Raw genomic sequence first — 26,235 nt, 5'->3', positions numbered from 1 at the left:
CAGTCCATTCCTCTTTCATATTACTGTGTTGACAGTGAATCCCAACTTCGTTCCACCCACTGATTCTTTTAAGCTATTTTGTGAGAATAAATAAATACATAAAACATTCTCTATAATAAAAATATATTTTTTACCCATTCGTCAAGCACATATAAAATTTTATATAATCTATTTTTATTATACACAAACACGTAGCCACATAACACACACACACACACACACTTGTTAGGTTATTGAAGCCAATTATATTTAAACATGGATTAGATCAAGTGAAAGCCTATAGGATATGCGAAGTACACAATGTTATCACGGAATCAAAGCATACATAAAGTATAATCGTGGTGTGTGAGTGTTATGAAGACTGCTGCTGCGCGAGGGCTAGTCAGAAATTTAGTTAGCATTTCTTCCTCTCACATACACACAAATCAGAGACGAGTTTATGTTTAAAACAATTTACATAAAAATTATAGTGATGAAATCAATAGTTACAGGGCTGTTAAGCCACAAGTAGTTAGCCTCATTTGACAAATCAATAAGTTATACAGTAGTTACACATACCTGGAGCAGCTGCATCTTGCCATTGAAGTGCTGATGACGACTAAGGCTGTTTTACTTCTTTACTTAAAGAATTTTGAAATGTCCATTTCAATATTCAAAAAAATCTCCTCACCAAGACAAATGCACATCTACGAACCGTCTGTATAAATCGGCACTGGAGAAAATGTTTTGAGCGAATGGCTAAAACATTCGGGGCTTAAGCCCGGTAAGGCCACTCCTATGCCCTACTCACTTCAAATGGGCAGAGCCCTAGATGTGGCCACTCTGAAGGGAACACTGCATAACTGTATGAATGTACCTTTCGCTAATAGTCTTGTGGCAGGGTCCTTTGTGAAAAGATTTATTTTCTTACTTTTGTTTGGAACGACCATTCAAGTGTTCCCCTTCCTGCAGTGGCCTTCAAGGCTCCAAAAATGCTGTTTGGAATTCGCCCAATACCTTTAGATATCTACAATGTGTAGATGCACAACATCCGTGTAGCGCATCAGCCGGTCTGGCGTATGCAAGCATGGTTTTGACCCAGTTTTGTTCCCCCAAACGTGAAGAAAAATGAATGAATAAATAAATGAAAAGGAAGGGGTTGTGCTCCGTTAGGTGACCTCTGCTCAGAGCATTGTTAATGATTAATGCTCCTCTTAAGGGCAACTGTTTCCTGTACGTAATATCAAATCAGTGCTATATACAAGTGACCCAAATGCAATTACGCAGCAAAACATACTCTGAAATGCACACAGAATACACATTTAATGAAATAAAAACAAAACCCACTTACAAGTCAATATATTGGAAGCAGACAAGTGCACACGCACACAAAAGTCTAAGTGAGCCATCATATAAGACATGCATTAGCCTAACTTGTGACCTTGCAGAAAATTAAAGCTTTGACAGAACACAGACATGCCACTCACTTAGATATAAATGAAATATTTGGATCTGCACGCACATCACAACATTCATACGCTGCATGAACACACCTCATTTAACAGTTATCATGCAAATACATCGTAAATGATCCTCTCTTTTGACAAGACATCATTTTACACATGCAATCAACCTAAACAATATTTATCTGGACACAGACAGTAAAAACTTCATCCCCTGTCATCTAAATGTAAATAAGACCACATCTGCCAGAATCCCAAAGAGTATTCTATCAGATAGTTAGTGGAGATCAATAAAGGAACAGCATTACAGTGGTTACATCATGACAAATCTTTTTTTATTCTTGATCGATTGAAATAAGGGAATGGTGTACTATGTAAAGGCACTCCAAAAGAAAGATTCTCCCTTCATAGTCTAAAATAATTATTTGTTTCTTTGACTTCAAGCAATTTCATGTCCCAGGGGTTGATCCATTATATGAATACTATTTATTAAATGTTTTAATCCATGATAATCTAAACAAAAGAATGAAATAAACAAACCATTTCAGTATATATTGTGTAAAAATGAATTTTATAATTTTATCAAATTGCAATGGTCCCATAGCTGTGCCATCATTTCCACCACAACAACAATTTTGCCCTTAATAGTTTTTTTTTTTTTTTTCAAAAGTTATTGTACTTGTTTAGCAAGTTGTTTAAAGTGCCACTGAAGAGCATGCTTGAGATGAAACTTGAGACATATGATGTTTGAAGAAAACGAAAATGTAAGAACAATAATGCTGAAAATGACATAAGTCTCCCATGAAGTGCATTATATATATATATATTACATTTACATTTATGCATTTGGCAGACGCTTTTATCCAAAGCGACTTACAGAGCCCTTATTACAGGAACAATCCCCCTGGAGAAACCTGGAGTTAAGTGCCTTGCTCAAGGACACAATGGTGGTGGCTGTGGGGCTCAAACCAGCGACCTTCTGATTAACAGATATGTGCTTTAGCCCACTACACCACCACCACTCTGCCATATATATATGGGGAGAATGTAATATAGATATAGCAATTACATAGTAGCTATAAACCTGACAACAAATCTGCAACCAGTGAGCAAACAGTTATTTATTTCACATAAGAAGCCATTTGCATAGAAGTCTTAAAGTTGCAGTATAGTGATATGGGATCACATAGGTGGAAATGGCTATATAAAACTACATTAAATATTGTCAAAATAACAAGATAAATGGCATGACATCTTTAAATGAAGAAGGCTATTTTTTAGATGGTGTTTAGGCCACATTGACTCACAGACAGGATGTAGATTAAATGTACCACTTTAAAGACAAACAACCGCACAGCAATCAAGGCTGAACGTAACATGAACAACTGAATAAATTAGATCTATTCCTGGGAGCGACTTTCTCTCTTTAGGGGGCAAGACACACTGATTTAAATATAGTTCAGGTGAGTCATTGGTAGTGGTGGATGTGGACAGGTTCTGTCAGGCATGCTCTGCTATGTGCCTGGCAATTTTAAAGCATCAGAACCACAATGTATGTCAGCATTCGGCTCCCAGGGGGTGAGCTTGCAGAGTGCTGAATGGCCTTGTTTGTGAGACTGGATGGGTGGGATTGCAGTGTAAATGTGAATGTGTGTGTGTGTGTGTGTGTGTGTGTGTGTGTGTGTGTGTGTGTGTGTGTGTGTGTGTGTGTGTGTGTGTGTGTGTGTGTGCTGAGGCTGCGTGGTGGTATGGACTCTTGCTGAGCTTGCGTCCCCCCACTGTGCCTGACAGCAGTAGCTCAAACTCTGCCTTGCATGATGAGTGAAAAAATAGATGAAGAAACACAGACTGCCTGGAAAAGAAAAAGAAACACAGGGGGAAACAAGTCAAAAATATCCAACCCTTTGAGCTGGAAAGATTACAAACATTTTTGTACATTTGGTAGTTCCGGTAGCTCAACTGGTAAAGCATGGCACAAGTAATGCCGAGGTCATGGGTTCGATTCGTATGCACATAATGATAAAATGTTACCATAAAAACACTTTATGGGGCTGTTCAGATCGAACAGACTCTTGTGTTTACTTTAGTTGCAGTGCAACAAATGGAACAGCAAGTGTCTCGAGATGAATTTTTAAAAGTGAAGTTATTTTAACTTGACGCAGCATCTTCAAAAATTATTTACCCAACCGTATGTGGTCTCAAACTTGTATGACATTCTTTCTTCTGTGGAGCACAAACAAAGATATTTCAAGGAGATTTGATGTGTTCATAACCATTCAACGCAAGTCAATGGGGTCCAACACTTTCAATCACCAAAAAAGACAAAGGCAGCCTAAAGATCAACGGACTAACGATTATTTTGATAATCAATTAATCGTTGATTATTCCTTCGATTAATCTGATTTCAAATGTATTTCATTTATTTAATTAAAAATGTGATTTAAAAAATAAAAAATTATAAAGGCCGTGGGGACTTGGTTTGATTTGCAGTATTGACTTCACAATTTTATACTCTTACAAAATTTTACACAAAGCCTGAATCATAAAAAGTGAAGTTAGAATTTTATTATTATTATTATTATTATTATTATTATTACTATTAGGGTATATACAAAACAGTTCATTTCCTTTAGTTGAAAAACTTAACAGAACATACTATTCATTAAAGTGCAAAATAATACACAGTATAAATTTACTTGTGAAATCAGACTTAACACTTGATATTATCGGGACTACCAAATATCAGGATAGTTAGCATTATTATACATTATTTTCAGCATCATATACAGTTTAATATAGTATAATAATCTGTAAACGGAATGCAGATTCTTACATCTTACATCACAGATATTCATCGGTGTGATATCCCATGAAAGCTACACAACTGATACCATTGAACCAAAAATGAAGTTGTTTTGATGTTGCATGATTTATAAACAGCAAAGCACCGTTTAATCAAAATGATTGCGCTCCCTTTCTCTATTGCGATCGGTTCATTCTATGTGGATGCGAGCGCGCGTTTCCTCGGTGAAGTTTACCGGAAACTTGCTTCTGGTAAAGACAGTTTTGCGAAATGGAAATACGCACCTGATTTCGAATTCATGTATACATTATAAAACATAGAAAATAGCAGTAAAATGTAAGTTATGCGCTGGAGAGAAAAAACTCATAGGCGCATTAAAACAGAACAAGCACTCTGTCAACACACCTGACGCAGCATCCGGTCCACATTAATCTGTATGTTTATGATCTTCTTTGAAAATTTTATAAAGTGCTCTGTGTGCTGGACAACTTGGGTCGTGTTTTTTCCGCTACAATTTTTCGCCGTCTTTTTCAAATGAGTTGTCATGCAACACATTTTGGGCTGTAAAGTGACGTCACTGATGGAGCTTCTCTGTGCTCACCACACATATCCAACTAATCGAAAATGAAACGTGTTGTCGATGATTTTCACTATCGTTAAATATCAATTTTATCTGAATTAAATTAGTTGTTGCATAATTAGTTATCCGTATGACTCAAGTGGCTTAATCTGTGTCTATGTCATGATGACGATGAGTCTGCATACAGAAAGGAGGTTGAACGGCTGGCTCACTGGTGCAATCATAACAACGTGGAGCTGAACAGAACACGCTTAAAACGGTGGAGATGATTGTGGACTTTAGGAGGAACACCCCAACACTGACCCCCCTCACCATTATAAACAGCACTGTGGCAGCATTGGAATCATTCAGGTTCCTGGGCTCTACCATCTCACAGGACCTGAAGTGGGAGACCCACATTGACTTGAAAAAGACCCATTAGAGGTTGTGCTTCCTTCGCCAGCTGAGGAAATTCAACCTGCCATAGGCGCTATTGTTACAGTTCTACTCATCTGTCATTGAGTCTGTCCTCTGCACTTCAATAACTGTCTGGTTTGGTGCAGCTACAAAATCAGATATCAGAAAACTACAAAGGACAGTTCGGACTGCTTCGGACCCTTCAAGAACTATACACTTCCAGAGTGAGGAAAAAGGTGGTAAAAATCACTCTGGATCCCACTCATCCTGCCCACTACCTTTTTGAACTGTTGCCTTCTGGCCGACGCTTCAGAGCTCTGAGCACCAGAACAACAGTTTTATCCCTCAGGCTATCCATCTCATAAACAGTTAAAGCCACCCCATTGAGCAATAATTATGTGCAATACACAGTTTAGACTATTTATATTATCTAACATATCCTCTTCTGCCAGTACATACAAGAAAAAAAAAAAACGAAAAAAAAAAAACAGTTTGCACTGTACATAACATACTGTATTTTTGTACTGTATATAACAGATTTGTTTTATATTTGCACTATGTGTGTATGTACGTATATGTATAATTATATTATATATATATATATTTATTTATTAATTTTTTTAATTTTTATTATCAATGTCTTGCTGCAGTTTTTGTATTGTTTTTTTGTATTGATGTACACTGGAAGCTCCTGTCACTAAGACAAATTCCTTGTATGCGTAAGCATACTTGGCAATAAAGCTGATTCTGATTCTGATAAAATACCATAGATTTGGGGAGAAACGGACCAAAATGTAACACTTTTTTAGCCACAAATCTTGACATCTGCTGCCTCCTCTACATGATCATGAGAGAAGCTCATCTGGAATGTTTTGAACCCCATTTACTTACATTGTATGAATATAAACACATCGTATCTCCTTAAAAATATCTTTGTTTGTGTTCCACAGAAGGAAGAAAATAAGATGAGTTTGAGACAGCACGATGGCATGTTCATGATGAGCAAGTTATAATTTAACCCTGAAAAAACAGTGAGAAGCAGCGCAGCAGTCAAATAGATCCATCTAATGCATGTTTAACCAGGAAAAACTATTTCAAAACAGCGCAGATGAGGCAAAAATATGCTTGATGTAGGTACTTTGGATAAAAGCATCTGACATATGCCTAAATGTTCTCAAAGACACTGTACTAAGTTGTTAGGCAAAACGTAAGCACCAAATTGTACAACACAAATGTACAACAAGCTCACAACATACAATCTGAGAACCGTTGAACAGGCAGGTGAGCGCTTTGTTTTCATCACACAGACCAGCCATGCTCTCACCAATCCTGTTTTGCCATTACACCCAAGACATATTTAGAGCAGCCGGAAGGAAAGAAGAGCCGGCTGTATCATTTTCCAACCAGTGTAATTCAGAGCCCCTTTTATGCCTTCTGCTTTGCTTTGCTTTGCTCTGCCTGAGAGGGAGGGAGAGTCAGAGACTTTATATTGAGAGCCCATCTGTCAGTCTCTTTTCTGAATATGTCCATATAATTCCATTTTATTGTTCCCAAAGGGGAAAAGGATGAAAGTGAAGAAGCGAGAGAGAGCACGAAGGAAAATGGACTGAAAAGAAACCAGCACAAGTGTGAAACCTTGAGAGAACTGAGAAATGAGAGAACGAGATAAAAAGAGGAATGTTCGTTATTAAGTACTTGAATAACCAACAAAGCATGTTAGAGAGATGAAAGGGAGAAAGAAAGAATCATAGAGATTTAGATGATAATGAAGCAGTGCATCTGTTCCGCAGAATAGAAAGAGATCTTTTGAATTGCTCTGACACCCATTCACACCTGGTATTAAAGGGATGGGGCTAAATGACACTAAATACAATTTCTGTCATCATTTGTTCATCCTCATGATGTTCCAAACATGTGAGACTTCATCACTGAGTCAATCAGCATTCTCTTTTATTGAATGTTTTGTTTGTTTTTTAGGCTGCCGTTCTGCCTATCATCTTCTTTTGTTTTCCACAGAAGTAAGTCAAACAGGTTGGGGACAATATTAGGGTGAGTAAACAATGACATAACTTTCATTCCTGTCCTCTCTCTAGTGTCTCTTTAAATACATGTGGTAAAAGGGCCAAGAAAACTGTTGTAAAAGATGAAAAGAAAGATATGTAGAAAAAAAATAACATTGTACTGCCACCATCTGTCCTAAGATAGCAGGATTTCGGTACTGCCCGGTCTGTCTGTTCAGGCAGACAGATAAATGGAAGCTGTCACAATGGTGCAGCTTCCCTCCACCAATTCTGACAGGGCATCCGTCAGCTTCATACAGACCCACGTCAAATTATCCAAATTAAAACAGGCTTAGTGTGGCACCTGGCTTATCCCTAAGGACAGCAGAACAGCTGTGCTCAGATTAGATCAGGCCTCCGAAAAGACAGCTCTGCAGTATGGAAATGACCACACCACAATGTACTACTGTACAATGTTGGCCTACATTGATCAGTGGGGTTACACTGGATTAAATCCAAGTCCATATGGCGCATACAGAATTGTTTGAGCGTTTCAGATCAGAGCTTTGCAAGGTTTAGCTGGGCTGGTCAAAGATCAGTGTAGGAAAAGCTATGAAAAGTCAACTGAAGGGATATGGAGGAAGTTACAGTAGCTACAATACAGTAAAAAAAAACAAAAAACAATATAGCCTAGCTATATATTTAGCTTTTGTGCTTTTTAAAGGGATAGTTCAACCAAAAATTTTAATTCTCTCATCATTTACCCCCTTATCATTTATGCCATCCCAGAAGTGTAAGACGTTCTTTCTTCTGCAGAACAAAAACAAAGATTTTTAGAAGAATATCTCAGCTCTGTAGGTCTGTACAATGCAAATGAAATCACATAAAGACAGCATAAATCCCCTAGACTCTGAATTAGCCAGGAATAGTACGCTAAAGCTTCATGACCTTTTCTAAAAGCAGCAAGCACCATCTCAAGAGTGTCTGCCGTTTTAGGGGGCTACGTACTACACCCAAAGGTGTTACAGAGTAGTTGCCGCAGCTGTAAGTACCTGAAGAACTGAGATCTGGGAATCCCAAACTGCTGTATAATATTTTCAAAGGATCTCAATGCTCTATTTTCATACAGATCACCCAGTGTAGCAACTAGCTTCTCAATCAATTCTGTCCAGCTAAAGGGGGACTTTTAGGGTTTAACCAAATACTTGCGGCAACGTTCAAGAAAATGTCTGAATTGAGCACGAGGGAAACTTTTGTCCACACTAACTGCATTTGTGAGATAACGGGATGTGTCTTTATTTCTCCAGGCAGTTTGGTAGAAAGACATTGCAATGGCAAGATAGGGGCAAGGACATCCTGTTCAATAAAGAGCCAGGGAGGAGCTCTTTCAAGTGGAAGCGACCAATGCGCCAAATGTCTGAGACCAAAAGCATAATAATAAAACAAAAACACCTTTGTCAATTGGCCTGTGTAACTTGTTAGAATGCATTCAAGGATGTTTACCATTCCAGATTAAGGATTTAGCTATATTATCAAGTAGTTTAGAATAAAACAGGGGAACTTCAATGGGGAGAATCTGTAATAGGTATTTACATTTTGGAATACAATTCATTTTATAATATTAACCTTCCCAATCATAGATAAATGTAATGAGGCCTACCTGCCCACATCGCTCGAAAAACGTTTTATTAAAGGGTCAAAATTAACTGACTAAATCACACAAATTTGCTGTGAATAAAATACCCAAATATGTAATGCCTTGTTTGGGCCATTGAAAGGTGCCCGGTGCATGCTGTCAGTGCCAAAGCTTTGGATTTAGACCAATTAACTCAGTATCCCGAAAATGTAGAAAAGGAATTGATAATTCTGTGGAGGCAAGGCTTAGATCTATTGGGGTCGGAGACGTATAATAAAATATCATCTGCGTAAAGCAAAAGCTTCTGTGCCATACCTGCCGCCATCACCCCTGGAAAATCATCCTCCTTTCTTATAGTGGCTGCTAATGGTTCCAGGGCAAGACAGAACAATAATGGGGAAAGAGGGCAACCCTGCCGGGTGCCCCATCCAGAGTAAAATAATCTGAGATTAATCCATTCGTTTTTTTCCTCCGCTACAGGGTATCTATAAAGTAGCTTAATCCATCCAATAAAATTATTTCCGAACCCATATATTTCCAAAATCTTAAAAAGATAATCCCATTCTACAATATCAAATGCCTTTTCGGCATCAAATGAGATGGCAGCGACCGAAGACTGATCATTCGCTACTGACCACATGATATTAATGAAACACCTAATGTTACAGAAGAGCTATGCTCCAGAATAAACCCCACCTTATCAATATGTATAAGAGATATCATAACTTTACTTAATCGGTTAGCCATATATAATGTTTTTTTGAAAATTAAAAAATGCAAAAAAGTTTCTGTGAGGGTTAGGTTTAGGGTTAGTGGATAGAAATTATCGTTAGATCTGTATAAAATCCATAAAAATGCATGGAAGTCTATGGAGAGTCCCCACAATGCTAAAAAAAAACAAGTGTGTTTGTGTGTGTGTGTGTGTGCGTGTGTGTGCAGGGACCTGCACAGACATTTTGGGGGGCAGGGGCTCAAGTGAAAAAAAAAAAGGGGTGACTTTTCATAATTATTTATAAAAAAATTTTTTTTTTAAACAAAACGTTAAAAATTAACACAACTCTGACTTCTTTACCAATTTATTTTAATTCCCTCACACTCAAGCAATTGTTTCATATTCAACAGATTTCTACAAAATAATCAGTTCACACAGAGACCATGTTCTTCTTTAGTATTCACTAGGTTTTGTTATGTATAGCTTGTCTTGTCTCACTGTTGCCCTTTGTTTGTCATTTTTGTCACTTTTGTAGTTCCTTAGTTTTCACTTTTGTCACCCTTGTAGCTCCATAGTCTCCTTGTTAGCTTTCGTGTTCTCTGTTCATTGTTTTCACCTGCCCTCGTTAGTTTTGCCATTGGTTTCTGTTTATTGCCCTGTCATCTTGTTTGTTCATTGGTTCCCGTTTTCCCATGTCCATGTATTTTAACCCGGTTGTTTTCACTCCCCTCTGTCAATCGTTGAATGTTGTTAAGCCTGGTATGTGTTCCCTGCCCGAGTTCTCAGTTTTGTTTTATCGTGTTTAAGTTTCCTGTTTTTCCTTTGTGTTTATTTGTTTGTTTGTTTAAATAAAGTTTAGCTGCATTTAGATCCACTCTCCTCGTCTGCCTTCGCTGCCTCCATTCATTACAGGTTTATCACAAGAGCAGGCAACAGCAAAGGATGTTCACTGTCCTTTTCTGCATATTGCGGCGGTACATTTTAGCTTATCGCAGCCCATCCGGCAAGTTTCGCTGCTAACCCACCAGCCCATTCGGTTCTCCCGATGGCCAGTCCGCCCCTGATTGGCCCCAAAGTGTATCGGCCCACCGGAAAAATTTGAGGAGGAACACACCTTCAGGATAGTTTGATGAATGAATCTACATGTTCTTTGTGTTTATTCTGCCTATTGGCTGGAGTTTGTTTTATAAATAATTCTCTGTTATATAATTTCTTAATTTGTATAGAATCACCGGGCTTGAGCAATCCGACGGCAAAGTTGACGGGGTCGTAGGCATACATGAACTGTTTGAGTTTAGAGGGTTGGACGCCAATTGGCACTGTCGTACGCGGGGTTAATACACATGTTTTTCTTTTTCTGTTTGCTTGGTTCAGGGGGAAGTTTGTGGTTTGACCATTGCACTAATGTTATGTATTTATTTATTTTTTGACACAATCTATTTTTTCTAATATGTCATGTTAATATGAGTGGATTGTCTCTCGCCATGTGGAATGTGAATGTGAATGGGTTGGGGCACCCCATAAAAAGAAGGAAGTTTATTTATTTTCTAAAACGTAAGAAATATGATTATAGTGTTTCTTCAAAAAACGCATCTTTCCCTACAGGAAGCTGAAAAATTTGGGAAGATATGGGGTGGACATGTTTGACTTGAGCAAGGGAGTCATAACTTTGATAATTAAACATCTACATTTCAAATGTCTCAAACAGATTAAAGATAAATTAGGAAGAGTCATTATTGTTTTAGCATAAATTCAGCGGCAAAGGTTGATTTTGTCTAAAATTTACGCACCTAACAGTGATGATCAGGGCTTTTTTTTATAGATTTTGAAGGGATGTTGCAAGCCGTTGGCACCCTCATGATATAATCCTTATGAGGATTCTTCATAGACATAATGATTTTTAGACTGTACGAACTCTAGATTCTATCCCCTGACCCTACAAAAAATAACTTTCTGCATTTTTACATAAAAAAAATCACAGTTTAGTATGTTTTTTTTAAGCTATTTGAATTATGGGGACACTAGAAATGTCCTCAAACAACATTTATAGTATAATACCCTTGTTATTACCAGTTTGTAACCTAAAAAAAAAACAGTCCTCGTAAGCCACCCAAACTTGCCCACACACACCATAAATGGCTTTATGTTAAGGTGTTCTGCAATCATGTTTGCACAGCTGTTTTCCAGTCTGTTGGAGCACCTCAAGGTTTCTGTTTGCTTACTGTTGGGTGTTGTGTTCAATGTCCATTTAATTTGTGTGGACTGACATGTTTGACAGGGGTTAGTATTGCAACCACATGGTGAACTGATTTGTGGCAGTCTGAAAACTTAATTTAATAAACCTTTTTTTTGTGTGTATTATTTGGAACCATTTGGCAGTTTGAAAACAATTATATTGATATCATTCACACTATGATTTTGTCAACATTTTCTTTGAGGATCTGCTGCCATCTTCTGGCAACACAACACCATGAACAAAGCATATACACTATACATTTGCTGATTCTTTTTTCTTTCTAAATAGGTTTGTAAATTGTAACATTAAATACATAATGTTTTTATCGAAATAAAAAATGGTGATTTTATAATGTATGCCTTTAATGATGTAAATGCAATATTGGCATAGCTAAATTGTCAGTTACAGAGAAATTTAGACACATTACATATTTTGCCAAGAAATCTAACATTCTTGATGATATTATAATGTTCTTACTGTAGAGCTGTGATCTAACCTTTAGTTAATGTAGCATTTTCATTTTGGCCTACAGAAACTTTCACTTTTTTTTTTTTTTTAAAATAGTACAATGATCATTTATGGAATTTATTTTATTTTAACGATGCCTGTGTAAAGCATTCAGAATTTCCACTATGAAGTGTGCTAAATAAAACAAACTTGGCTTGGGTTTTGCATTGTTTTTTATTGACAGTTTGTACAAAAAGAGGTATGATTTCACATATCCTGCAAAGAATAGGCCACATTTACCATAAAAAAACGGATTAAAAAAAAAGCCAAAAGAAAGACAACTGAAATCAACCAAAGGGTGCTGACACGCAATTCGTTAGTGTTGGTCATATTAGACTGTGCAACACAGACACCACACATAAAAAATACTGCATGTCATCAACTGTGAAATGAAGATGAATAATCTTTAATATCTCTGTCAAATTATGAGGCTCATTTGAGAGAATGTTCAATTCACATTTTCAAGTGTTATGTCCATTCAGTCTCTCATGGCTGATATTGACAACTGAAAATTCCATCACAGCTTTTTGAAAATACAATTTAGAGTACCTTACAATTTAGAATGTCATTAAAGTCTCTCCGCTGTGAAACTGTAAAGTGCATTTGTTGAATGACTTAAAGCATCATGCATGTTTGTTTCTAACACATACGCACTACCCCTTTAAACATAACACAAATATGTATCAGCTATATTACTAATCCATTTAACGTGTATCGTCTCTTTTACAATATTTTACTAAGTACAGTATATATGTAGCAATTACACTGAAAAATTTGTGTTTTCCAAAACAAATCTGCTTCTATTTTGTCAAACTGAGCAAAATTCAGCAAATCACCAATAAGAACAATCATGTTGTTAGCTTTAAAAAATAGCCCAGCACTACTTGCATATTATCTTGAGATGTTGTGTGTATAATCTGTAATGAAAGCCAATGTGTGGTGAATATCATTACAGTTTTCCAGAGCTTCAATAGCAGCGGAGAAGAGGGCATTACACATATGACAAAATGGACAGTTAGGTGAATATAGAGCACACATTGAAATCTATGAAACTAGTATCTGAATACACTAGTCACTTCTGTATATTGATGATGAAAGCTACCATCACTATTACTACTTAAAAGATGTGTACAGTACCATGGAGTCTATGTAGGGGATCTACCAACATGAGGCTTAATATAATTAAATTATAATTCGAAGCCCACAGATTGGTTACTTCCGCGAAAGATTATGTGGGTCATCTTGTTGTGGACAATTTGTGCTCCATTACTTCAACAGTAAGTTAAACAAACAAACAAACAAACAAACATACATTTGGGGAGTGGAGGGGTTGTGACTCCATTTCAAGCAAGACATAAGGACTGGGGCCAGAATGAGTGATAAAAACAAAATTACATAAACTTTAAGAAAAAAAAAAAAAAAAATTATTCCACATCCTTCGATATATTGATCAAGCTAATGCAGCAATTCATAACACTTTTGTAACTGCAAACTACTGCATAATCAGAGAACTTAAGTTATAAACACTGGATATTTGATATGCATACATACAGTATATACACATACAAGAATATCCTTCACTAAAATTTTAGTACACTGAACTGTACAACAGCTTCCAAAGGAACTGTTCAGTAAAACACTGTCTTGCTTACATAGTAATACCATGTTATACAATGCACGTTTACATTTATCCCAAACAGAAAAAATAAAGAAAAAAAGTTTTGCGCAAGCCTAGACAGGCAACAAAGTGCATATATAGTGAGTCAAAAGCCACTGTTAGGGGGAATCCAGAGGGTGGGACATTATTTATGCATGGTAAGTGGAAGAGTCAACAGACTCTAAATGACTCTATTGCCTCACTACACATTGTCACAATGTGGTATGTTGTTTGTAGGTGATTAGCCACTTTCAAGAAAGATCACCCATAATTTAAGTAGAGGCTTTTGCAGAAGAGAAGTGTTGCGATAAATTGAGCACGCTCCTTTCTAGTAAAAAGGTGCAGTGATGCAAGCAGGACAATATCTCCCAATTAAAAAGACCACCCAGAATATACTATATACTAATATTAGGACAACATTATGATAATACAAATAAAAAAAATACACAATGTGGTTAATCTATTAAAATATGGTTAAACTTAATATAAACCTAACAACCACTTCAGTTTGAAGCACATGAAGGGCCACAGATGTGACCGTGAATTAACAACAGCAAATGGACATTTGTGCGTGGAAAACCATCTGCATGGCTAGAAAAGAGTGGAAAGTGACCTCTAGAGGGGAATGCTTGAACTTCCGGAAAGACAAAATTTTTTATGAAACTTGGTGAGGTACTGAAATGGAAAGAAAATGTAATAATTCAGAAACATCCTTTACAGTAGTGCTACGTTCCACTGCGCATTCGAAATACTTCTGCACAATCGTCGATACTTCAATTACCCTTTTTCTTTTTAAAGAGGGCGAAATCAGAGTTTTATAAATGCCTGGCTTACATTAGAAAATATTTTTTGAAATGTTGAAAATGTTGGCTGTGAAAGGATGAATTAAATGAAATGATACCAGAGAATGTAAATCCAATATATTCTTGACTGACTGTAAAGGAATTCTGCTGCTTCCATATTTATTTCGTTTTTTCCAAGCATTCCCCTATTTGATTGTCCTTTCAAAATGGACTTCTCATAAAACATTTCAAGAGAAACAAATGGACAGGATGCTTTTGCATGTCTGTTCACCATCAGTCTTGCTTTTTGAAACGCTCTCCGGTCTGACAGGCTTTAATCCCTCCACTTTACTTTCTCTAGGTCTAGGTCACTTCAGCACCCTCTGGAGGTCTAGGTTAACAATGCCTTTCTAGATTTGTTCTACTTCATTTGGTCTAGGCCTGGGACAATCTCTCTTCTGTCTATCTAGCTTTCAATTTCTTACCCTGTTTGTCTAACTCTCTCTCTGTATCTGTCTCTCTCTCAGTCTCTCTCACTCTCACTCTCTCTGTCTCTCTCACTCTCTCTCTCTCTCCTCTCTCTGTCTCTCTCACTCACTCTCTTTCTAGCAGTTAACCACTGAGCAGGTAGACCACCAGCTCATAGGTGCACATCATGATAGCAGTGTTGGGGATCTGTCGGACCAGGTGAGTGGTGAGGCCTCGGTACAGAGCTCTGTAACCCTCCTCTCGGAACACCATGTTTAAAGTTTGGAAGAACGATCGGTACTTGCTGCCCTCCTCACGAAGTCTTGTACGAATAACCTCTGTTAAAGCGGAAAAGAAAAAGAGATAGAAGTTACTAGTTGACAAGCTAGATGGCATATGTTCTCTTCCAGTTTCTAACAAGGACAGCCTCAAAAGCTCTCGATTTACTTTGAATCTGATTTCAAATTTGACAGACTATTTTGGTTGCATTTCAGTTCTAATGTCCATTTTGCTAACATATTAAAGACATTCTCTCAGCTAATGCTGTTAAATATACAGGGGACCTTCTAACTTCGTAAATTATGAAAATATTGGCCAGATTTTAGCTTTCGAAAATGTACAAATTCCATGTAATCAATAAATATGATGTCTTGTAACTGCATATATGTTGCATATGTACAGTACTGTGCAAAAGTTTTAGGCACATAAGATGTTTCACAAAAACATTTATCTTAAAATAGTTATGTATAACTACAGCTTTAGAGAGACAAAAGGAGTTAGACTCCCAAATATTACTTTTGTAAATAGAATAGATTAGAATAACAGGGAGTACTGCAAAAGATAGCATGGCCTCCACAGATCCCCTACTGAACATTGTGTCAGTCTGGGATTACATGAACAGACAGAAGCAATCAAGACATCCTAAAAAGATGAAGAACCAAGAAAAACTGTGTCCAGGTGTAACTAGGAGAATTGGTGCTGTTTTGAAGACAAAGGTGGTCTCGCCAAATATGGATTTTAGCTTTTTTATGTTTACTGGTCTTTGCATGACATTAATTGATGAATGAAAACTATGTATGGCATTATTTTTTAAGACATCCTCACAATGCAAGTGCCTAAAACGTTTCCACAGTACTGTACATATGCACCATTATTAGCATTTAAGAATTAATAATGGGATTGTTCAAATTAAGAATGCAAAACATTGAAAAATCGATATTTTTACCAAGCCTTTTACGAAATCAGTTTAAAATTCAAAATGAATTGTAGGTAGCTACTGAAGCTGTACATGAAATAGCAATAAAAGGGTGAGACAAAAATAGAATGATCCAGGGAAGAGAAATGGAAAGATTAGGTAGACTTGACTTTCAATGAGATTGAAGGTAGACTTAGCTTTGAAAACAGGTCACAAGTTGGGATTTCAAGGATTGTAATGGACGAAGGGGTCAAAGGTCAACATGACAATCAACTGTTGTGTCAATTAAGATGAACTGTACCATTAATATTACAAGGAACAAAGTTTAATCCTATGATATTTGGACATATACAAGCAACCATTGAGCCCTCACCATGAGGGTAAGCGATTGTTGTAGCACACGTTTTGGATGTGGCAGCAGCCAACATCATTCCGACAAAGTCTGAAGCATCTTTTACGGATTCATCTTCGTCATCCATATTAGCATTGGCCTTGGACTCCATGAGTTTGCGTTTAATGCTTTCATAGATGACAAAATGGATGACAGTCTCTGAAATGCCAGCATAGGAAGCAGACATGCCCCTGTAGAATCCTCGTAACCCATCTGACCGATAGACCCGCCGGACACACTCAAATGCACTCAAGCGCCTTTCGCCACGGTTCCTGAAAAAACACCAGGGTAAAACAAACATTCAGTTAAATTTCACAAATCTTCTAGTTCTAAATGTTCTTTCTTTCATTGTACCCTGAAAGAGTTCTTTCAGTGAATATAAGGTTTAAGGCCAGAAACCTATTCTACTAAAAAAAGATGTGAATGTTTGTCCAATACAAAGCAGATGTGCAGTACCATTTTACATTCTAATGCATGACTTTAATGTGCTTTTATTTGGAAATTTAGTTTCATAAAGAGCACATCAGTTGACTAATGTCACGATCCTTCAAGGCTGCACAATTAATCAAAATAACATCAAAATGGCTTAAAAGGCTGCGATTAAAGACAGATAAAACTGGTCTCTGTACGCAACAGAATACACAATCCTTTTGGAGTGAACTATGTGTGGAGTTTACTATGATAAAATTGCTGTTTTATTTAAGAAAAGTCACATATGGAAGGTGTCAGTTTACAGCTCTCTCCATTTGTTTGTATAGCATCAGCAAACTGTCATAAAATGCTAGCTGACCGTTAAAGCTGTTACACGCTCTCCAATGATAGAACTGTTAAGGTTATCTTAGTACTATAACATCTCTGACGCTGCACATTCAGTGTCAAAATAAAAGCTCCATGTGAAAGTGGTGTCAAAATAAAAGCTCCACAATTTGTTCATTCACAAAAATTGTTAACATATTAAGCTACTAACTATCATTGTATATAATATATAAATGCGCATATCAATGATTATTAGATATCATTGTCTCTTGTGTTCATATAGTTAAAACCTGTGTGTAAACACACCTTTAGTATTTTAAATAGATTTATATTCAGTGCCTTTAATAAATTAAATCTACTAGGCAACAATGGCTGTTTGGATAAAATGATGGTTCCTTTAAGTTAGTAAGAAATATTTTTTGAGCCATTTCAGAGCAAATACATAATTATTGAGATTTATACTGAATATCATAGATAGACTGAAGGGTATCAAGACATATTTTTTTATAACCACATCACCCAGCACTTCTTTAAATAGAAACAGAATGTTTAAGCCCACTACAGTGCCCCTTGCGGGACATTAAGAATGCAATGTATACTTGCAATGGATAATAAAATCACATTTCAGAATGCAACCACTATCAATAGAGCTTGTGTAGTTTGAAGTATTCGTGTCACATACCTGCACAGAGCAGGCTATGTTTCAGGCCAATTTCACTCAGTTCAGAATGTTGAGTTAACTCAGATGGGACAATAGTGTGGAAAAATAAACATACTGCATTACGTACCTGGCATCAAGCTGCAAGCGAGTCTTTATAAGCCAGATCGGGTTGGTCGCTGTGATGGCAGTGAACCCTGGCAAAAAGAGGTGAGAAGTTCAGACATGGTAGTGATAGTCCAAATGACTGAGCACAGCACATTGCACATCTATTGATAAACAAACAAACTTTCCCTAAAGAAACTCAACACTGCAAAGTGTTGTCCACATCTGTAAAATGTGCTTATGGTCTGTTTGTTTCGGTTTAAATTAAAAGGATTTGGCTTTAGTAACCAGCGTATTATGGCATAATGGACCAATATAAAACACCAACAGTGCTTATCAACATAAGCACATCTTAAAGCAATGGCCACAGCAGTAATTGAGGCATTTTAGCTGAAGTATTAACCACTGTCAAAAATGTTACCACAAAAAGAACTCCTGAAGCCTATGTAGCTTTGTTTGAATATGCTTTATTTTATTCGTTTTATATATTTATGAATATGGAGTATTATCTAATTAAATTGTATAATATTTTAGAAATGGTGCAGAGTACAGGCTAAATGAGGTGAACATCTTGTGAAACGTGTTTTTAATAAAAAAAAATAATAAAAAAATAATTCACTAACCAGTTGAATTGAGTACATTTAATTATTTTATTTTTCACCTCACATGGGCACTAAATAATAATTGGCATGTAAAAAAAGAAAAACAAGAAAAAGAAAAAAAAAATAACAACATGCCATGCAAATACTATGCTGGCAAGACAATGAGTCAATGCGATTTACTATGCGTATGTAAAAATGTGTGTGCGAATTAAGGTTGAGATTTGGGTGAATATATTTTCTGTTCTAACTGATGCATTGTGATTGCACTGCATTAACAGCATTAAAAGCAACAGCACATAATTCTGCCTGATTTACTATTAAAATGAAGCACAAAGTCTGTGCTCAGCGTTGTGGGTGCACAAACTAGAAATCCCCAAACAAAAATGACAGAGAGCATAAGACAATTTTCAATCGAATATGACAATATTCTTGTGCATCTTTAACAATACAGTGAAATATTCATGTGCATCTTTAACACTACAGTGTAAAACTTTTCTTAGGCAAAACAAACCAAAAGAAGGTCTATTGTGCTAGAGTAGAAGCTCTAGAGAGGGTAAAAGTCCTAAAGCAACTGACTGGTGAAGGGGGGGGGGGGTGATAGAACGGTACAAGAGAGTAAGAGAGAGAGAGAGAGAGAGAGAGAGAGTGTGTCTCTGACGAGTACTCACAGGGGAGGGGCAAAGCTCCTCTCCTCACAGCTGCAGGACGAAGCCTGCAGATATGGGGGGCAGAGCAGGCTGGCTCACAGACCCTCACGCAGGGTGAAAGCTACAGTAAAGGCCTAAAATAGACACAGGCTTTTCTGTACCACAGTCACAAGCAGCAGTCTACAAGCAGCAGTCCCCTCAGTGTCAAGTCAAACACATGAGAGAGTGGAACACTTCAATAAACCCACCAACATTCCCATCCCAGCCCCGCCCACCAAGTACATCAAACAATCACCCTTCCATATCCCTCTAACCAACCAATTTATAAACAATTAAGAGTGCTTTCATTTTCCTTTTTTATGGAGAGAGAGAAACAGTTTGAGACAAGATAAGAGAAAGGGAAAGAAAGATAGAGAGAAATTGGGATGGGATTTGTAAGGAATTTAATGATTTATTTTCCTTAACGGTTCCATTACTTATTCTTTAAGTACTTGAGGAATAAATATTTGGAAATAAGAAATTTTATTCTTATTGGATTTACTGCCCTCAGCAGTCTGTTACCTGATGTGATCATTTCATATTTTAACATTAACAGATGCTCGCAAATGGTGCGTTTACACAGACTTGTTTTAATCAAGATATATTATCCATTTTATAATATACTACTAATAACAAAACTCAACAAAAAAAAAAAAAAATAAAAAAAAAAAAAAAATCGGACATGACAAAATTAACGACTTGCAGTTCAGCAATTTCATTCACTAAAATGTATTTACTCATCTTGTATGTTTTACGTTGTACATTCCAAAGATCTGGCTCATAAAGAGTTCTTTTTTCAGGAGTCAAAGTACACTTGTCACAGTATGTTTTGCGCAGTAAATTCAAAAGATCAGACTCATGAGGGTCATGTGTTTGGGATCGTACATTACCGCCTCATAAGAGTCAATCACTCAGGAATTAGTCTACACTGTTCACACAGTACATGCTTTAGATTGAAAAGAAAAGACTCATAAGAGTTATTTGTTTGGGAATCGGACTACACTGGTCACACTATATGTTTTGCACAGTTGATTCAAAAGAACAGGCTCATAAAGGCCCCGATATACTTCTGGAGAAGTTCCTTTTCGTTTTTCGTTCAGGGGTAAAAAGAAGTTCTAAACAGCCAAGCAACGGCAGATGTGTGAATGCTTTCGCTGCAGATGGCACAAGTGAATGAACACAAGTATTTTAGAAGATTTCATTCCTTTAGCAGACTAATTAAACAAAAATAAATGAACTCTCCATACATTTGTATAGGATCAACAAACTGTCGTAAAATGCTAGTTGACCGTTGCAGCCATTATGCTCTCTCCAATGATAGAACCAAGAAGGTTATCTCAATACCATAACATCTCTGACTGAACTTGATGTCGGCATCAAGGTAGGTGGAGCTCTAGGTCACACCTACCGATGACGTGGAGCAATAGCAGTAAAAATGTGTTTTGCTGACGAATATAACTTTCCTAAATGTTTGCCCCAGCAAGCAGTTACGAACCACTGAAAAAAAACACAAAAACACCTTTTTGGCCAGATTTTGACAATCACACCCGTTCGCGCATTGATTTCGTAGGAAGTATGTCGAGGCCTTTAAGAGTAATTTGTTTGGGAATCAACTACACTGGTCAAGCTGTTCGAGAACCATTAATGGAAAGTTTTTTTTAAGAAAATAAATAGAAGAATCTGTTCTGAATTAAAAATAAATAAATAATACAAAATAAAAACGTTTTTTGGGTCCCAACCCAACATAAGCCACATTTCCACCATCAGGCCGAACAGTTCTCGTCCATACCATTCCATTCGCATTCCTTTCCCACTGTGGTGCTGTGAAATTAGTAGAATGTCCGTGTGTGGCGACGATGTGTGACGTAAACACTGGAGCGAGTGCACTATGGAGAATGATATGCATTACATTTTTTAGGACTGCTTTTTTTCCTTGGTTTTACTCTGCCAATACACAGGACAGAAGCAGTCCATGTCGCAAATCAGAAAGCTAAGTGAAAAGGTTGATGTTTACCGTCATATGCTGAGGGGCTGTGTATGCCATTGGACACGAGCACACAAAGGTAAAAGTTACCAGACTAGCTAAAAAGGATATATTGACAAATTATAACTCAAGTATTATATGAAAATAGTATGAACTAGTAATCTACTTCCCTGATGAAAAAGTTGGAAGAAAAATAAATGTAGACTACAATACTAGTTATTAAACCATCATCATAAAATCCTTCAGATACACTAAACATACACTTATTTTATTAACTTCAGCTAAATATTAGCAAACTTGGCAAACTAGAAACAACCAAAAGTGCTATAGGTTACCTTGGCATTGGCAAATTGTCAATAGTGAGTGTCACATACTAAAGCCATTTCACCAGCGCGGTTGAGAACAATTGAGTAAGGATAGCTAACAGTGCCTAGAATTCTGGGCTGAGATTGGTTTATAATCATGTTGTGCCAAACCATGCTCAAGTGGAAATGCTACTGTAACCATTCTGTACTGTGCTCAGAACCGTTGGGCCTGAAGGTGGAAAAGCGGCTTATAACATAGAGAGACAGAGAAAGAAAGAGTGAGATGAAAGAGAGAATTTTTGAGTTTTAAAGGACATCATTAAACCAGTGTTTCTCAGATACATTTTTTAAGGTACAGAACAGAGCTGATCTTGCAGCAGCAACACTATTTATCATAATTCAGTTTGTTAAATACTGGGTCATAAAAATTCAAACTGGGGTCAACAATATATCATCAGTAACTTTAAGGGTCAGTGGCATTGCATGTAAAAGGCAAATGCTAACCTTGTAATTCCTGTTGACAAAATCATTGTCGAATGACACTATTGTCACTCATTTTATTTTGATTTCGAACTACCTGAACCTTTCATTATGTTATTTATATATATATATATATATATATATATATATATATATATATATATATATATATATATATATATATATACATATACACACACACATACATACATACACACAAAGCAAATTACTGTTTTTAAAGATGTTAATCTTAGAGGTTCTCTTGTACCTTTTAAGCTTGTCTAATCACATCCATGTCTTACCAGATTCTATATGACTCACAAAGCTGTACAATGCGTGTGCTTTGCATGCCTCTAAACATTTGTGCATCAAGCGGTAGGCAAGGAGCCAGCAGTATCTCCTATGCTGTAAACTGATGCCGATACAAAGAGCCATTAAGAAAGGATAGAGAGTCACCTATGCTTTTGAGAGAAGAGAGAACGGCACACTGAATGAATATTTCATAGGTCTGTCCCTTATTTGATGCCAATTTTCCATTGCAGGAATTCAAGGACCTATATTTAACCGCTTTTGTAATGTAAGAGCTTTGTGTGCCATAAGGTGGGGTTTGGCCCCTTTTCCTTTTATATTCTGAGTACAGGCAGCACATGCAGGTAATGTTAACTTGGCGACTTAACACTAACATATGCTGGAATTGAATGACAAGGTTAGCATTCAGGATTGAGAATAAATGAAAAAAGAAGTGCATGTACATTTTCATTGAATTTACCTTTACAGGGGGATTACAGGCTGGCAAGTGGGCCATGTGTCAAAACTGCGTAATCACAAGGAGGTTAAAAAAAAAAAAAGACCTGCAAGCCAGCTACAGAGGCTACATTAATTTAATAATCATCATTATCATTATTATTAATCATCATTATCATTAGGAGAATCATGATCATACCGGTGAGTAGAGACGTGACTACCTGAGGCGTCCTGATCCCGCCCGTGTCAGTTGCGAGGACCGCTGCCCACCGCGTATGGCACTCTACATGTTTGCGTAGCGCCCTGTTAGCGGCCGCTACTACACACAGCACAGACAGCGTGTGAAGCCAGACTGTTTAGTAGCACACTGGCATGTAATGACTTATGTCCTCCAGCCCTCAAATGATAAAAGAAAACAAAAAGGGGGAAAAAAGAAAGTAGGAAAGGAAAGCACAACCCAAACTTTGCAGTTTTATTTGTGACTTCTTTTCATTTTGTGATTAACATACATTTACTGCATGTTAAAATTAGCTAACAAACTTACAATCTGGCTTAAAAGCTATTTGTGTTTTAGAAATGCCAAGTCTGACATTCCTTAATATTTACTACTACCACTACTACTACTACTATTACTACTACTATTACTTTAAAATGGTATTTAATTGTAATTACTTGGGTTGCTTTTTTTCTCTTTAACAGCTTCATTAAAAGTTTTTTTCAGAGAAATAGGTCTACTTTGGATCCTGAAAGTCTTCAATTGTGCTTTCGGTCTAGATGCTATCATACCTTGAAAATGGTAACCCAAACAACAGGGTAAATACCATGGCTAAACTCCCCATTTGTACAAGATGGTCAGTAGAACTAAAATGATATTGTAAGAAGACTATCTCAAGGCTTAGTCATTGCTATAAACAAAGCGGCTGACAAATATTGGTTATAAACACCCCCCAAAGATGCAATCTCTTGTTTTGTGCACACTAAGTGGTGAGTATCATTTTAGTGCAGTGCGTGAAATACAACCAAAAAAAAAGCCATTGAAAACTTGGGTCAAAAAATGCATTTACAAAATCACAAGAAAGATGTTGCTGGGACTCTTACCTGCTAAACCAGCGGACAGCATGTGCACCTGTGTCGAGTCAGGATCAAACACATTGTTCAACTTCTCTTTGGCTGTGGAGTAGGCAGCAAAATATATTGCTCTGTGTAAAAAACAGAAAAGGGCTGGTTGTGACTGACAAGGATCCATGCATCTATATTTACTATAAATGGGCTTTTTCAAAATATTACAATATTTTACCTCATTACAATGAATCAATACGCTCATGGCAAGAACTGATATTTTTGTTAAATTTATCACATGAAAAAAATTAAGACCAAAGCAAGTCTGTTAGATGGCAACAAACTCTATTCAACTGAAATAAACACTCAGATGGAACCAATAATTTTATTTATAAGGATCTCCCATGTAGTACACGCCATTTCCTCATGTCTTTTTTTTTTTTTTTTTTTTTACAGACACTGACATGCTTATACCCTATGCTTTTTCTATGTGCCTTCGATGAAGCAAAGCAGGAAATTCAGCACTCATTTCACAAAGCACTGAAGTCTAGTCAAAAGCAGCTTTACAGGAAATTACGCTTTAACAGTCGTCATGCAGCTTGATAATAACGTGATTCTAGATTATTCCTTAATAAGTAAATAACATTTGTAGACCCCCAGTGAGCAAGCCAAAGGCGACTTATGATGTTGGTAATCCAATGAAGCTGATTGAAATACAAGCAAAAGATGGCAATATCTTTAAATCACAACAAACTAACGAAAGAACAGTAGTACTATTGTGGTTTGACTTCGATATCAACTTATTATTGTATTGCCAGATCCCACCTGTTGTGTATATCTAAACCAGCTTACAAATGTGTTGAAAAAGTGCAGATCCAACACCTCTGCCCAGTATATTGGCGTTAACTAGTTTGGGTGGCGATTAAGCCAACAGGAGTAATGTGACATAGGAGAATCCCTAACATTAGATCACATGCCCTGTATTAGCATTAGATTTATTTTCCAAGCCAGACCAAATCGGATTGCTGATACCCACTGAGAAAATAACAACAGGATTATTCAAATAAAAATTTCCGCTGTAGGATTTAAGCTTTCCTCAGTGCGAGGTTTTCTTTTTCCTGCTTTAATCTACGTTATGTAATTCTTGCAAAAACAAGGGCAAATTTAAAGGTCTGCACTGAATGACATGCCAACAGGCCGAGTGTCTCCTGATGGGATGCTTAATATCACAGCTGAAGCGCATTGTACCTACTGTGCTTCTGCCCGCCTCTTTAAATAGAAAACCAATCACTGCCCTTCCACGACTGTTTGACAGCCAACCATATCCCAGTTTCAACATCTGCCAATTTCCACCAATAATGCTGTATTTTGGTCCCATGGCTTAATTTAACCTTCTGGAAAAAAAAGAATTAAAATGCTATAGCAGTTTTCTGAATTGATCTTTGGTTGACTATCTGAGAATAAATGTATAGTTTCTGCCTGTATGTGAGCTAGCTCATACCAAGCCTTTTTGATTGCTTGTGCGTTTAATCTTTACATAATGCTAACAGTCACGAGGCAGCCATTCCAGCTGGGAGGGTAGAGGACACAGAGGAAGGGAATGCTGAGCAATACATGCAAAGATAGAGACAAGCACACATGCGCTAACATACACACCTCCTGGGGAATGACAAGGGTCCTTACACAGAAAAAGGAAAATTATTTGAAAGTGGTTTAGTTGCAACACCATCTCCCACATACTAATAAATTTGATTAAATTAAACAGACAGAGACAGACACATAAAGCTCTAATGAACGAGAGCAAGAGAACAGCTAGCCTATAGCATATCGACGCTACAATAGTTGCCTAAAATACGGTCACCATGGTAAATATGAGCAAAGAAGTCTGTGAAAAAACATCAGCATTGTTTATCTTTTGATCTTTCATTAAAATAAAATCCACAAAAATCTTACCTCTAATTGAAGTAAAACAATTGAAAGAGGGGAAATATCTCATTATTAAATTAATATTTTTCTCCAAAACAAGTTGGCCACAATTATTGGCACCCCAA

At 36.9% G+C, this 26,235-nt stretch overlaps 1 protein-coding gene across 1 annotated transcript in view; it reads right to left on the bottom strand.

Moving 5' to 3' along the window:
• Nucleotides 1–12,473: 12,473 nt before the first annotated feature.
• Nucleotides 12,474–26,235, bottom strand: part of slc25a36a (solute carrier family 25 member 36a) — a 33,354-nt gene continuing 19,592 nt past the window's right edge. The window contains exons 4-7 of the mRNA XM_052129303.1: nt 24,224–24,324; nt 18,350–18,416; nt 16,788–17,077; nt 12,474–15,557 (exon numbers count right to left, since the gene is read on the bottom strand). Of these exons, the coding sequence (XP_051985263.1) occupies nt 15,364–15,557; nt 16,788–17,077; nt 18,350–18,416; nt 24,224–24,324 (652 nt within the window). The 3' untranslated portion in view covers nt 12,474–15,363. The remainder of the gene's footprint in view (nt 15,558–16,787; nt 17,078–18,349; nt 18,417–24,223; nt 24,325–26,235) is intronic.

Source organism: Xyrauchen texanus, chromosome 6 (assembly GCF_025860055.1).
Source record: "Xyrauchen texanus isolate HMW12.3.18 chromosome 6, RBS_HiC_50CHRs, whole genome shotgun sequence".
Lineage (NCBI taxonomy): Eukaryota > Metazoa > Chordata > Actinopteri > Cypriniformes > Catostomidae > Xyrauchen > Xyrauchen texanus.
The sequence above is the reverse complement of the archived record's forward strand: the minus strand, read 5'-3'. Positions and strand labels throughout refer to the sequence as shown.